At 42.9% G+C, this 13,990-nt stretch overlaps 1 protein-coding gene across 2 annotated transcripts in view; it reads left to right on the top strand.

The window, feature by feature from the left end:
* The first annotated feature begins 927 nt into the window (after positions 1-927).
* LOC139549193 (dedicator of cytokinesis protein 10-like) overlaps positions 928-13,990 on the top strand; it is a 177,577-nt gene continuing 164,514 nt past the window's right edge. Inside the window, exon 1 of one of the 2 annotated variants that reach the window (XM_071359390.1) lies at positions 928-1,535. In XM_071359390.1, the coding sequence (XP_071215491.1) occupies positions 1,428-1,535 (108 nt within the window). In that variant the 5' untranslated portion in view covers positions 928-1,427. The remainder of the gene's footprint in view (positions 1,536-13,990) is intronic. The other variant, XM_071359389.1, reaches the window with a different exon arrangement.

The following is a 13,990-nucleotide window of genomic DNA, read 5'->3' as shown; positions in this document are numbered from 1 at the left end:
CTCTCTCTAGCTTCTAATTCCTACTACAGAAGGAGATCGGGGGAGCCAGAGTACAATAAATGAGTCCGGATTCCTTATTCCATCAAACAACTGTGATAAATCTTCTTTAGAATCAACTAAGCTAAGTTGGACACGTGTTTTATGGAAACTTATGCGGTAGGTCTCCTTAGATATCATCCAACTATTTAAAAATGCCTTCGTCTGCGGATGCCTGCTCTGTTGCCTTAAGGTAAGATACAACTCCATAGGGCTTAACTGCCAAGATCTCCATGGGAACCACATTTCCCATTAATTACCAAAGCCAAATGGTAGGCCTATGAAGAAGTCTATTATCTAGATCTCCATGGCTATTTTGGAGACGGGAAACACCCACGTGAAGTGTGTCCTCACTTTGCAATCCTGACTCAAGAAACCAAAACATCTGGACATGTTAACATCCGTGGATGGGATGGTTCACTTGAATGCTTTGTGCAGATGCACGAGAAGGACACGAGTGGACGAATGTATGTCTATTGGATTGCCATAATCATATAGGAATCGTGTTTTCAGAAGGACATAGGCTATGGTTCGGACTTGTCAAATGTGTAGGACTTTTTGCGTTTATTCCTTACTGATAGCCAGCTAACGTTGTCATTCATGCAAAGTAGGACTTGTTAATTAAAGGTTCAATGCGAAAATACCAGATAGGCATATTGATCATATCCGACGATGGGTTGTATTCAATGTGGATATACAGTATAGTGCCCAACAATGTTGTAACCATGCCACAGCGTTGTGTAGCCTATTATGATAATGCTACCTATAGAAAAAAATAACATTAATAAAAGACTAGCACTAGCCTATTCCACCACATGAGGTCGCTGTGTGACCATTATTCCTCCCTCTCCAACGATGGTCCTGAGTGGACTGCTGATGAGTTGATGACATTCTGGAGGTTATTCTCCTCTCTCCTTGACCTGTGGCAGAGGCCAAATTATGGACATAATGGTCACTGTTATTGCAAGTCTTTTAGAATTGAGTTGTATGACCAATTTGAACGTTTCGTAGACTTATAGCAACAGATAATCCTCATCAGTAGCAGGGCTTTTGGGCGTAATGTGTTTGGGAAAACCCAGCCTATGTTAAATTATTAAAACGTTAATAGTTTAAAGGCTTCTTGCAGCCCAGGGGTTGGAGAGAGATGGGCCATTAGTTCCGCTTCCTTTGACTCTGTAGCGCACGGGCATTGGTAGAACCTCGCTGAATAGGCATCTGTAGCCTACGCAAGCACGGCTGCTGTGTAGTACTAGTAGCCCAGTAGAAGCAGCAGCGAGACGAGGAGGGGAGCCGTTGCTGGCGTATACATTGGATTTGCAATAGACAAACGCGTTGGAAATCTGGGCGAACGTCGGCGCTTGAACCAGAGGAATAGTGTGGACCGTTCTGAAATGGCAGCGGAATCGACCCGGAGATTCACGAAGAACCTGCTCAAGCCCGGGAGTGCGGCGGAGATAAGGCAGACGGCATCCAATGCTGTCAGGCATTCGGCAGTGACGGTGGGTCAATGGGGAAAACAAAGGTTATGACTGTACCTTATTCAGTAATGCTGAGTAGGCCTATATTGTAGTGCTCAATGTGTAGGTTTTTTTCACTCACCGTCCGTCCCCCTGTACCTACAATGACGCTATAGGCACCCATTGATTGTTGGAGATGCGAGCCGCACCATTGCGCCCAGATCCTGAAGAACTTGACATTCATAATTTTGTTAACGCGATTTGGGTTGAATGAACACAGCTGCTAAATTTTGAATTGTGATGTCAACTGTGATATATGCCTGCAAGTTTTCGGTGAAGGGGAGTTTGTCTTGATGCTGCGATAGACAATGTTGCATTCATGTAATTTATTTTCTTGAATGGGCTACGATGTTGCATTTGAAGAGGATACGAGTCGAGGTTGTGAATGCGTATTCATAGCGTTGCCCACCTCAACGTTTTAAATGTAAGGTGATATGCTGCTAAAATCGGAGCAGCCGTGTATTCTCTAGTGATTTTCGGAAGGATATGGGTCGAGGTTGTGAATGCGTATTCATAGCGTTGCCCACCTCAACGTTTTAAATGTAAGGAGATTTGCTGCTAAAATCGAAGCAGCCGTGTATTCTCTAGTGGGTTTCGGTATTTTCCATGCTGCCTCTGGGAAATAAATAAATAATGGACCTGGTTGTAGCCTAGTCCTTGTCTTTCCGCGGGAAATGCCCTCCTGCTTCAAGCCGAAGATACTGAATGACGTACGCAGCAGTAACATCAGCCCAGTTGTGTGTAATTATTATTAATTTAAAAAATAAAATAATAATAATTGGAATTTAATTAACATTAATTGGCTCTGGCAGATGTTTGTGTAGTGTACCAGTGGAGGCTGCTCAGAGGAGGAAGTGAAGGACCATCCTCAGTGAATTTGATAAAAATTGTGAAATATTAAAAAATATATTATATTGTGATAGGAATATATTTAGTATAGTTTTATGTCACCAAACAATTGATTAAAACACACTGTTTTGCAATGAAGGTCCATGGTAGCTTTTACAGCACTCTCTGGGGTAGCATCATGGTGTAGCCGGAGGACAGCTAGTTTTAGTCCTCCTCTAGATACATTGACTTCAATACAAAACCTAAGATGCTCATGGTTCTCACCCCTTCCATAGACTTACACAGTAATTATGACAACTTCCGGACGACGTCCTCCAACCTATCAGAGCTCTTGCAGCATGAACTGACATGTTGTCCACCAATCAAAGGACCAGAGAATGAATCTAGTACTGAAAGCATAAGCTACATCTAGCTAGCACTGCAGTGCATCAAATGTGGTGAGTAGTTGACTCAAAGAAAAAGACAATAGTTGAACAGTTTGGAACAAATTCTTCTCTTTAAAAAATGAATTAGAAGCAGAGAGCTATATTTTGTTGTATTTAAAAATAAAAAAAACTTTCACCTACTTGGCCAGCAAATGCAGCTAGCTAGTTTAGCCTAGTCAAACACCCGGCTCAAACAGCAAGGGATGCTATGTTAGCTAGCTGGCCATGGCTATCCAACAGTGGAACTCTTGCAAGTCAAGGTAGTCTTTTGGTTTTATAAATGTATTGCCACCAGGGCCCACCGGTGTAACTGCTACACTGCTTTCTGTGCACTGCATGATTGTTTTCTAACGTTTTAGTTCTAGTAGCTATGTTGACTATGACGTTCGCTAATATGGTGACAACAATGTAGGCTGTGAGCACTGTAGAGCGTGTAGATGCAAGAAGGAATATACAATGAATAAAGTGATCATGCTGTTTGTATGTGGCTGCTATGCACGTGAACTGTGTCTACGGGTGATCAGGGGTGTATTCATTCCACCAATTCTGTTTAAAAAATGTTCCTTAAACAGAAGCAAAGGGAACAAAATGGGGATAAACATACCTGAATTTGTCCTATAGAATCTCTTGTTTGGTATTGAATGTGTCACTGTCTAGCTCCTTGATTACTAAAATATTCCCACATGTGTTCTAAACTTTGATTTGTAGGCTAGGTTGTAGCAACCTCACGATGGGCATAGGAAACATTTGAGTATCATATAGTAAGCCTGAACCTATCAATGTTACATTGAACTGGGTGAATGGAATATGAATGACAGTCATCCAATATGCTGTAATAGAAATAAGGCCATGCTCATGAAGATTCTTTTGTTGTTGTTGTCCTCCCTCATCTTAAACGGCACCGACCGCCACTGGTGCCTATCTATAGGGCTGGTGTGTGTGTGTGTGTGTGTGTGTGTGTGTGTGTGTGTGTGTGTGTGTGTGTGTGTGTGTGTGTGTGTGTGTGTGTGTGTGTGTGTGTGTGTGTGTGTGTGTGTGTGTGTGTGTGTGTGTGTGTGTGTGCACGTGTGTTGTGCTTGAGGTGCATACTAATATCTCAGCTTTGATTCTCAATTCTCTCTTATTTTTCTCATCTCTCATTTCATTTTCAATAGTTATTTTTGTGACAGATCTTCACTATGGGTTTCATCAGTACATCAGTGTTGGATGCGTGAGATGGTACACATGATTCTGCAGTATCTGTCACCCTGGCTGTCACATCAAGTCTTAACGTTACTCTCACCACAGCTCTGAAAGGACATTTGTGGTTTAAGGTGAAGTTTACCCCAGATCTTGGATCAGTATTGCATTTTCCCCAGTAATGGTTAAGGTTAAGATTGGGGGAGGGGAATCTGATACTAGATCTGTACCTAGGGGCAGCGACAATTATAGAGGAGTGGGAAAACTCACTCACTTTCATTATGACAGGTCCTTGCCCACCAGTTGTGCCAAGCCTGCATAGTAACACACACACACACACACACACACACACACACACACACACACACACACACACACACACACACACACACACACACACACACACACACACACACACACACACACACAGTGCTAGGATGTGACAGTGTTTGACACATGTTATCCCTCTGATGACTCACCTGACAGGTAAAGGACAGGACAAATCCTCTTTCCCTCTCTCTCTGTTTGTGTGTGTGTGTGTGTGTGTGAGTGACTGTGGGGTTGCTTGTCTGTGATGCCTAGTCTCCCTGATGACTCACCGGACAGGACAAATCCTCTTTACCTCTTTGTGTTTGAGTGTGTGAGCATACATTTTGTGTGTGTGACTGTGTGGGGTTGTGTGTGTGTGAGTGTGTGCTCATGCAGTCGTACATTGTGTGTGTCAAAATCTAATCAAATCAAAGTTTATTAGTCACATACACAGATTTGCAGATGTTAATGCAGGTGCATTGAAATGCTTATGTTTCTAGCTCCAACAGTAACAGTAACATCTAGAAATTAAATAAACTAAAAATGTAAATACATATAAGAAATATCAGAACAAGCAATATGAGAACGAGCAATGCCAGATTCCGGAATACACTACCGTTCAAAAGTTTGTGGTCAGTTAGAGATGTCCTTTTTTGTTGAAAGAAAGGCATTTTTTTTGGTCCATTTAAAATAACAGCAAATTGGTCAGAAATACAGTGGAGACATTGTTATTGTTGTAAATGACTATTGTATCTGGAAACAGCTACATTTTAAATTCTTTATTTTTAAATTATTTTTTTATGGAATATCTACATAGGCGTACAGAGGCCCATTATCAGCAACCATCACTGCTGTGTTCCAATGGCATGTTGTGTTAGCTAATGCAAGTCCATCATTTTACAAGGCTAATTGAGCATTAGAAAACCCTTTGCAATTATGTTAGCACAGCTGAAAACTGTAGTGCTGATTTAAAGAAGCAATAAAACTGGCCTTCTTTAGACTAGTTGAGTATCTGGAGCATCAGCATATGTGGGTTCAATTGAAGGCTCAAAAGGGCCAGAAACAAATAACTTTATTCTGAAACTCGTCAGTGTATTCTTGTTCTGAGAAATGAAGGCTATTCCATGCGATAAATTGCAAAGAAACTGAAGATCTCGTGCAACACTGTGTACTACTCCCTTCACAGAACAGCGCAAACTGGCTCTAACCAGAATAGAAAGAGGAGTGAGAGGCCCCGGTGCACAACTGAACAAGAGGACTAGTACATTAGAGTGTCTAGTTTCAGAAACGGACGCCTCACAAGTCCTCAACTGGCAGCTTTCTTTAAATGAGACCTGTGTTTTGCGGGTACTAATGTCAACAGTGAAGAGGCGACTCCGGGATACTGGCCTTAAAAAGACTAAAAACACCAGCATATCAGTTCCAAGTGATTTTAATTTTGGAAATCAAAATTCACCCACATAAGAGATACACACTACATGACCAAAAGTATGTGGACACATGGTCACTGATATGGAGTTGGTCCCCCCTTTGCTGCTATAACAGCCTCCACTCTTCTGGGAAGGCTTTCCACTAGATATTGGAACATTGCTGTAGGGACTTGCACAAGAACATTAGTGAGGTCGGGCTCTGATTTTTGGCGATTAGGCCTGACTCGCAGTCTGCGTTCCAATTCATCCCAAACGTAGTTGACGGGGTTGAGGTCAGGGCTTTGTGCAGGCCAGTCAAGTTCTTCCCCACTGATCTCGACAAACCATTTCTGTATGGACCTCGCTTTGTGCACGGGGGCCTTGTCATGCTGAAACAGGAAAGGGCCTTCCCCAAACTGTTGCCACAAAGTATGAAGCACAGAATTGTCTAGAATATCATTGTATGCTGTAGTGTTAAGATTTACCTTCGCTGGAACTAAGGGGTCTAGCCCGAACCATGAAAAACAGCCCCAGACCATTATTCCTCCTCCACTAAACTTTACAGTTGGCACAATGCATTGGGGTAGGTAGAGTTCTCCTTGCATCCGCCAAACCCAGATTCATCCGTCAGACTGCCAGATGGTGAAGCGTGATTCATCACTCCAGAGATTGCATATCCACTGCTCCAGAGTACAATGGTGGCAAGCTTTACACCACTCCAGCCGAGGCTTGGCATTGCGCATGGTGATCTTAGGCTTGTGTGTGGCTGCTTGGCAATGGAAACCCATTTCATGAAGCTCCCAACGAACAGTTATTGTGCTGACGTTGCTTTCAGAGGCAGTTTGGAACTCGGTACTGAGTGTTGCAACCGAGGACAGACAATGTTTACGCGCTTCAGCATTCAGTGGTCCCGTTCCTAGACGTTTCCACTTCACAATAACAGCACTTACACTTGACTGTGGCAGCTCTAGCAGGGCAGAAATTTGATGAACTAGTTGATGATCCCTGCTGTAGGCGGTCTCGTCATTCTTGGTAATCAGGCCTACCACTGTTGTGTCGTCAACTAGATGATTGAGTTGGAGATGTGCATAGCCACGCTGTCATTGGTGAACAGGGAGTACAGGAGGGGGCTGAGCACGCACCCCTGTGAAGGCGGATATGTTGTTGCCTACCTTCACCACCTGGGGTCGGGCCGTCAGGAAGTCTAGGAACCAGTTGCACAGCTTGGAGGGCACTATGGTGTTGAAGACTGAGCTGTAGTCGATGAACAGCATTCTCACATAGGTATTCCTCTTTTCCAGGTGGGATAGGGCAATGTCCAGTGCAATGGTGATTGCGTCATCTGTGGATCTGTTGGGATGGTATAAAAATTGTAGATGGTCTAGGTCTAGGGTGTCGGGGAAGGTGATATGATTCTTAACTAGCCTCTCAAAGCACTTCATGATGGCAGAAGTGAGGGCTACTGGCCGATAGTGATTTAGTTCAGTTACAGTGCCTTGCAAAAGTATTCATCCCCCTTGGCCTTTTTCCTATTTAGTTGTATTACAACCTGTAATTTAAATGTATTTTTATTTGGATTTAATGTAATGGACATATACAAAATAGTTTTTAAATTGGTGAAGTGAAATGGAAAAAATAACTTGTTTCAAAATATGTTAAAAATAAAAGATTGAAAAGTGGTGCGTGCATATGTATTCACCCCTTTTGCTATGAAGCCCCTAAATAAGATCTGGTGCAACCAATTACCTTCAGAAGTCACATAATTAGTTAGATTGCACACAGGTGGACTTTATTTAAGTGTCACATGATCTTAGTACATATATACCCCTGTTCTGAAAGGCCCCAGAGTCTGCAACACCACTAAGCAAGGGGCAGCACCAAGCAAGCGGCACCGTGAAGACCAAGGAGCTCTCCAAACAGGTCAGGGACAAAGTTGTGGAGAATTACAGATCAGGGTTGGGTTATAAAAAAATATCAGAAACTTTGAACATCCCACAGAGCACCATTTAAAACCATTATTAAAAAATGGAAAGCACAAACCTGCCAAGAGAGGACCGTCCACCAAAACTCACGGACCAGGCAAGAAGGGCATTAATCAGACAGGCAACAAAGGGACCAAAGATAACCCTGAAGGAGCTGCAAAGCTCCACAGCGGAGATTGGAGTATCTGTCCATAGGACCACTTTAAGCTGTACACTCCACAGAGCTGGGCAGAAAAAAGCCATTGTTAAAGAAAAATAAGCAAACAGGTTTGGTGTTTGCCAAAAGGCATGTGGGAGACCCCCCAAACATATGGAAGAATGTACTCTGGTCAGATGAGACTAGAAGGGAGCTTTTTGGACATCAAGGAAAATGCTATTTCTGGCGCAAACCCAACTCCTCTCATCACCCTGAGAATACCATCCCCACAGTGAAGCATGGTGGTGGCAGCATCATGCTGTGGGGATGTTTTTTATCGGCAGGGACTGGGAAACTGGTCAGAATTGAAGGAATGATGGATGGCGCTAAATACAAGGAAGTTCTTGAGGGAAACCTGTTTGTCTTCCAGAGATTTGAGACTGGGACGGAGGTTCACCTTCCAGCAGGACAATGACCCTAAGCATACTGCTAAATCAACACTCGAATGGTTTAAGGGGAAACATTTAAATGTCTTGCAATGGCCTAGTCAAAGCCCAGACCTCAATCCAATTGACAATCTGTGGTATGACTTAAAGATTGCTGTACACCAGCGGAACCCATCCAACTTGAAGGAGCTGGGACAGTTTTGCCTGTAAGAATGGGCACAAATCCCACTGGCTAGATGTGCCAAGCTTATAGAGACATACCGCAAGAGACTTGCAGCTGTAATTTCTGCAAAAGGGGACTACAAATTATTTACTTTGGGGTGAGGGGGTTAATAGTTATGCACGCTCAAGTTCTTTTTTTGGGGTCTTATTTCTTGTTTGTTTCACACAAAATATTTTGCATCTTCAAAGTGGTAGGCATGTTGTGTAAATCAAATTATACAACCCCCCCAAACATCTATTTAAATTCCAGGTTGTAAGGCATCAAAATAGGAGAAATGCCAAGGGGGGTGAATACTTTCGCATGCCACTGTACCTTCAGTTTATTGGGTATAGGAACAATGGTGGACATCATCAAGCAAGTGGGGACAACAGACTGGGATAGGGAGAGATTGAATATGTCCGTAATCACTCCAGCCAGCTGGTCTGCACATGCTTTGAGGATGCGGCTTTGGCCGGCAGCCTTGCGAGGGTTAACACACTTAAATGTCTTACTCATGCCGGCCACAGAGATCGGGAGCACACAGTCCTCATGAGTCGTATTGTTATTCTCGAAGTAGGCATAGAAGGTGTTTACCTACCCGGGAGCGAGGTCTCGGTGTCCGCGACGTGGCTGGCTTTACATTTTAGTAATTTAGCAGACACTCTTATCCAGAGCGTCTTACAGGAGCAATATATGGGTTAAGAGCCTTGCTCATGGGGACATCAATAGATTTTTCACCTAGTCGGCTTGGGGATTCAAACCAGCAACCTTTCGGTTACTGGCCCAACTCGCTTAACCGCTAGGCTACCTGCCGTGTTGAACAGGGCTTACAATAGATTTTATTTCAATATTGCAGGTCCACCATCAGCGGTAGTTTTGTTAGTTTTGCTTTAAACAATAAGTGTATATGGTGTGTATTTTTAGATATATACGGGGTGAAGTTGATAATTTCATAAAGATGAATCACTTTTGCGAGGCGCACTGCAAGGCCGAAGTGGGAGGAAAAGAAGCGCACTAAAAACTTCCAAACAGTCAAAACCATTTAAATTTTGATATAGGGTTGAAATCCAAAGTTGGGCTATGTATTAATAGCAGACTATTGGAGCTAGGCCCTCAGTTGGGTGAACTCGGATGCCTGTGTATGCAGAGCATGACTTGAGACCTTTTCTTTTGCAAATATCGATAGCAGGAACCACGTTAGAAGAAAATACGGGTGCGCCGTTTCAAAGAAACATTCGCCAAAACAAACTGTCACTCAAATAGTGGCCGGAATGAATTCAACCACACGACTAGTCACATTGTTTCAAGACCACGACAGTACATCCTGTCAGAGAGGAAAGAGTTGCGCTGCATTCGATGTTCTCCAGCATACAGCAACAAACAAAAAAAATGCACCACAACACTAAATACCAAGTATCCAGTACTTCCAACTGCAATGTCATTACCTTTGTTTTTAACCACACAACCAGTGATCTAAAGTTGAAAGAATATTTTACACATTGTATCCAAAATGATATGAACGAGAGGGCAGAAAAAAGCAAGCTGTAGATGAAAACAAAAAGTCCCTTCACCATTATGATTATCTATTTAAAAACGATAGTCCATTCTCCTGTCCCTCTTTATGAAATGGGCAATGGCAGGTTCATATAGCTTGTCTTTTGATTTTAAATCCGAAAGAAGTTGTTTTTTGATTGAGATCAAGGCCAGGGCTGACAGTCTGTCCAGGGGTGTTCCTGGAATATGTCTTGATCCTTTTTAGTGTAGAAAATGTTCTTTCTACTGACGCAGTGGACACTGGAATGGTCAAAACTAGACAGGTAAGCAGATACAATTGGTGCATACTATCAGTTAATCTCTTCTGCTGGAGAAAGTGGAGCAGATCAATCCGGGCTCTTACCCTCGAAGTCAGACATTGAGTACATAACGGTGAGTTCTGTTTTAAGCCGCGGCAAATCAAAATTAGGGCCATAGCTTTCCTCGAGACAGGAGAATGCAGCGTTTGGAAAGTTTGGCATTTCCCTAAATATTGGGAACTTTTGTGGGTCAAGGAGGGCAAGGAACATGAGCCTTTCATGGTCATTGAACCTGTTTCTTAGCTGAGTGACAATGTTGTCGATGATCGCATTGTGTAGCTGTTGGTACTGCCCGCCAACGTCTCCTTGCTTATGTGTCCTGCTCCCCCTTGGAACTCCGGTCTCACTCAGAGTTCTCGTAGATGAAATCTAATTTTCATTTTTCCCTATCTGTGGTGTTGCAGAAGTCGTCCACCTTGGACAAGCAGAACTGCATGTCAAGCTCCCTGTTCTGCAATATTCAAAACAGCACATTGGAGTATGCAAATATGGATTAGAACGCAGATAGCTGGAAGCCGAACTCGAAGCTTGCCAGGCGCGTCATGTATCCATCTGCGCTGTGAACAGTGTCTTCATCAAAGTCATCGGGATGGTCCACTATGACATGTATTCAAAGAGTTCAATGAGTTCCGCCTTTTTTTCACACACAGTGCAAACTAAGCGTGAGAAGTTCCATCGAGTTGGCGCCACTCTGGGTAGTCTTCGCTGGCATATTTCATCCAGTAGTTTTGTTTGTTTGACAGATCTTGAGCAAAATACTGCTAGGCCACCAAGATGAGAAAAAAAAAGCATTCTTTTAGTTTACCAGCACCTTGTGACATCACCAGATTAAGAGTGTGCGCATAGCAATGAATGAACAGAGCTTGCGGGATAGTTTCTTTCTCCTTGGCTTGTACTCCGTTTATACCAGAGGCCATGACTGCGGCCCCATCTTAACACTGTGCCTCAACTTTGGCCGTGCATTCACACTCCTTTAAAAAGCTGATGATTCGGACAGAAACCCGCTTCTGCCCATTTATCCTCAGTTACATCCTCAGATTTGAAAAACCTTTCCTTCACACCACCATCGGTAGTGTAACGCAACACATAAGGCATTTGGGCTACATTGCTGATGTCTGTCGTCTCTTCAACCATGATGGTTACAAAGGGGTTTTTCTTCAATTCTTCCATCATGACATCTGTCATTACATTCACGACCGCTTTTGTATCAGGTCATTTTGGATTTTGCTGGAAGTGCCTGTGAACATGGTAGCCGTAGCTAAATGGCAGTTTAACATGCTGTCATACTCAGCCAAGAAATCCAGTATTTCCAAGTAGTTTCCCTTATTAGCTGATTCTTTGCCCTCATGATGTCCTCTGAATGCTAATTCTTGCTTGCCTAAAAACACAACCGTATGAATAAGGCGCTTTAGAATCTCCCTGTTGTGCCTGACTTGATCATTGTGAACACGTGTCTCGCCGCTGCTCGTTAAGAAGGTCTACTCTTGTTTCCCCAAATGTTTTTAAACTCACTGTAGCTCGCAGGTGTGAAGTTGAGTTTTGGTGTCGAAGTGCTGACTTTGTCAAACAGGCTAAATCTTTGAAACCAATTGTCCAGGTTGAGCTGTTATCGGTGCTGAAGAGTAGGCAATTCCAACAGTTAACGCTTTTTTGTCAGCTCACAGCCGGGTTATACACGGATAGCGCTCATAATTATTAACTTGACAATGCCTTTCAAAACTCTTTCCTCGTTGCACCAGGAGTTGGTCTCCTGGTCTGTACAAGATTGAACTTTTCATTCAAAGTTAGTCTTGAAAAGGGAGACGCTAACAATTTAGCCACCACATCGTCCTCAATTACTCTCTCTGCAATTGTCATTGTTACATACACTCACCGCAAAAAGCTAGCCAGCTAGCTAGGCTCAAGCGTGAGAAGACAAGGTACGTCTCACTATTGGCTCTGAATAAGTGATGTATACTTAGGCCCTCTAGAGGGCCTTGAGCCATCATACAATTGTCCCACCTATTACAAGATAATTTGTGATTGGTCGATTTTACTGTCATTCCAAAATGCTGCTCTAATTGAAGTCAATGTCAATGATGTTGGCTGGTGCCTTCTATTCAAAGCTTGAGGGCCTAGCCAATGAGCGTTGAGCCCAGCTAGATTATTTCTACCGTGAGACCACCAAAGAAAAATTCTGATTGGATATTTTTTTCTCTTGGATGTTTACCCTTCTTTTTCCAACACAAACTGAAGAAATTCAATAGCGATATCATTACAAATAAGCCAAAAAGATTAAATCAATGAAAACAAAATGACAAATTATAATATTTCAAAATATATACAGATTTGTATCTTTCCTTAGGCCCTTTCTGAGGGCTTAGAGGGCCCTGACTGTTCCCCACTGACTATAAATATTGATACATTACTAGCTCAAACTATTAATCTGCAAAAATTACAAGTTAATTAGTGGGTAAAAAAAAACAGCCTGCATTGCCCCCCATAATCTAATAGTGGTAGTGGGGTGATAGATGCCTAGTCTCCCTCATGGCTCAGATCAGGTGTCTACATAGTATTCCTTATAGACATACATCATTTTACACACAAAAACACACACACACATACAAGTCATCTCAGACATATCCAGCTCAGAGAGGCCCAGCTCATTAGCAGTAGATTTGAATATAGAATGGAAAATTTATGTCTTTATGCAACAAATGTGAATGTGTGAAATCGTATCGCATCGATTCGTTCTTTAATCCAACCCGAAATGCACGGAATCGTTTCAAACTAAAACGTATCGTTCCTGTATCGTAGCCCTGGTATCTAGATACGTTTCAAAATGTTCTTGAAAGGGAAAGATGCACATCCCTAGTGACTAGTTTCCCTGCAGATGAGCCAAGATAAAGGTCAGAGTCACCCTCCATCTTTCCCCATAGGGCCTGCTGGGTCCTGAGCCTCCTGAGGTTGATCAGCTTCACCGTGTCATCAGACCAGAGGACAGGGAGGAGTGGAAGGCATAGAAATATCATCTAGAATCTGTTTCTATGGGGGAGGGGACCATAGAGGTTCTATATGTAATTCTATGGAGGAAACAGCCCAGGCAAACTACTCCTGTAGCGGGATTATGGTCCATTGGAATTGAAGTTACTCAATTCAGGAGGTAAACTGAAATTTCATTTTTTATTTCTCTCAATTAAGACTTCTCAATCAAGCCATGTTTGTTTTTGAAATTCGAATCACTTCCTAGATTGACTGTCTTTCATTCAAATTGACCTAGGAGCTAGTAACACGAGCGTTTCGCTGCACCTGCTATGACGTCTGCTAAACTGTGTACGCGACCAATACACTTTGATTTGATTAGGACAGGCAGCTTCTCATGTACTTCAAGTGCCCTGAGAACATAGTGGAAGATAAAATAAAGGAAATCAGGTCAGCAGAATCAGGCCCTGTGGGGGATCGCTCACTGGGGCGTGAGACACTCTCCCTCTATCCCTCCCTTTATCCCCTCTCTCTCTCTCCCGGGTCTTCCACCTCAAAAAGCACAAGAAAGAGGATTTCGATCCCCACCATCTCAGATTGTTCTGAAATTGTTTCTGTGGTTAGAAACAGATAAAATTGGCATTCCTGCAACATTATTTTGTTTAGCTTAATTTCTCAGAGATCAA

This window comes from Salvelinus alpinus, chromosome 22, assembly GCF_045679555.1.
Source record: "Salvelinus alpinus chromosome 22, SLU_Salpinus.1, whole genome shotgun sequence".
NCBI classification, from domain to species: domain Eukaryota; kingdom Metazoa; phylum Chordata; class Actinopteri; order Salmoniformes; family Salmonidae; genus Salvelinus; species Salvelinus alpinus.
This window is presented reverse-complemented; position numbering and strand designations above follow the sequence as displayed.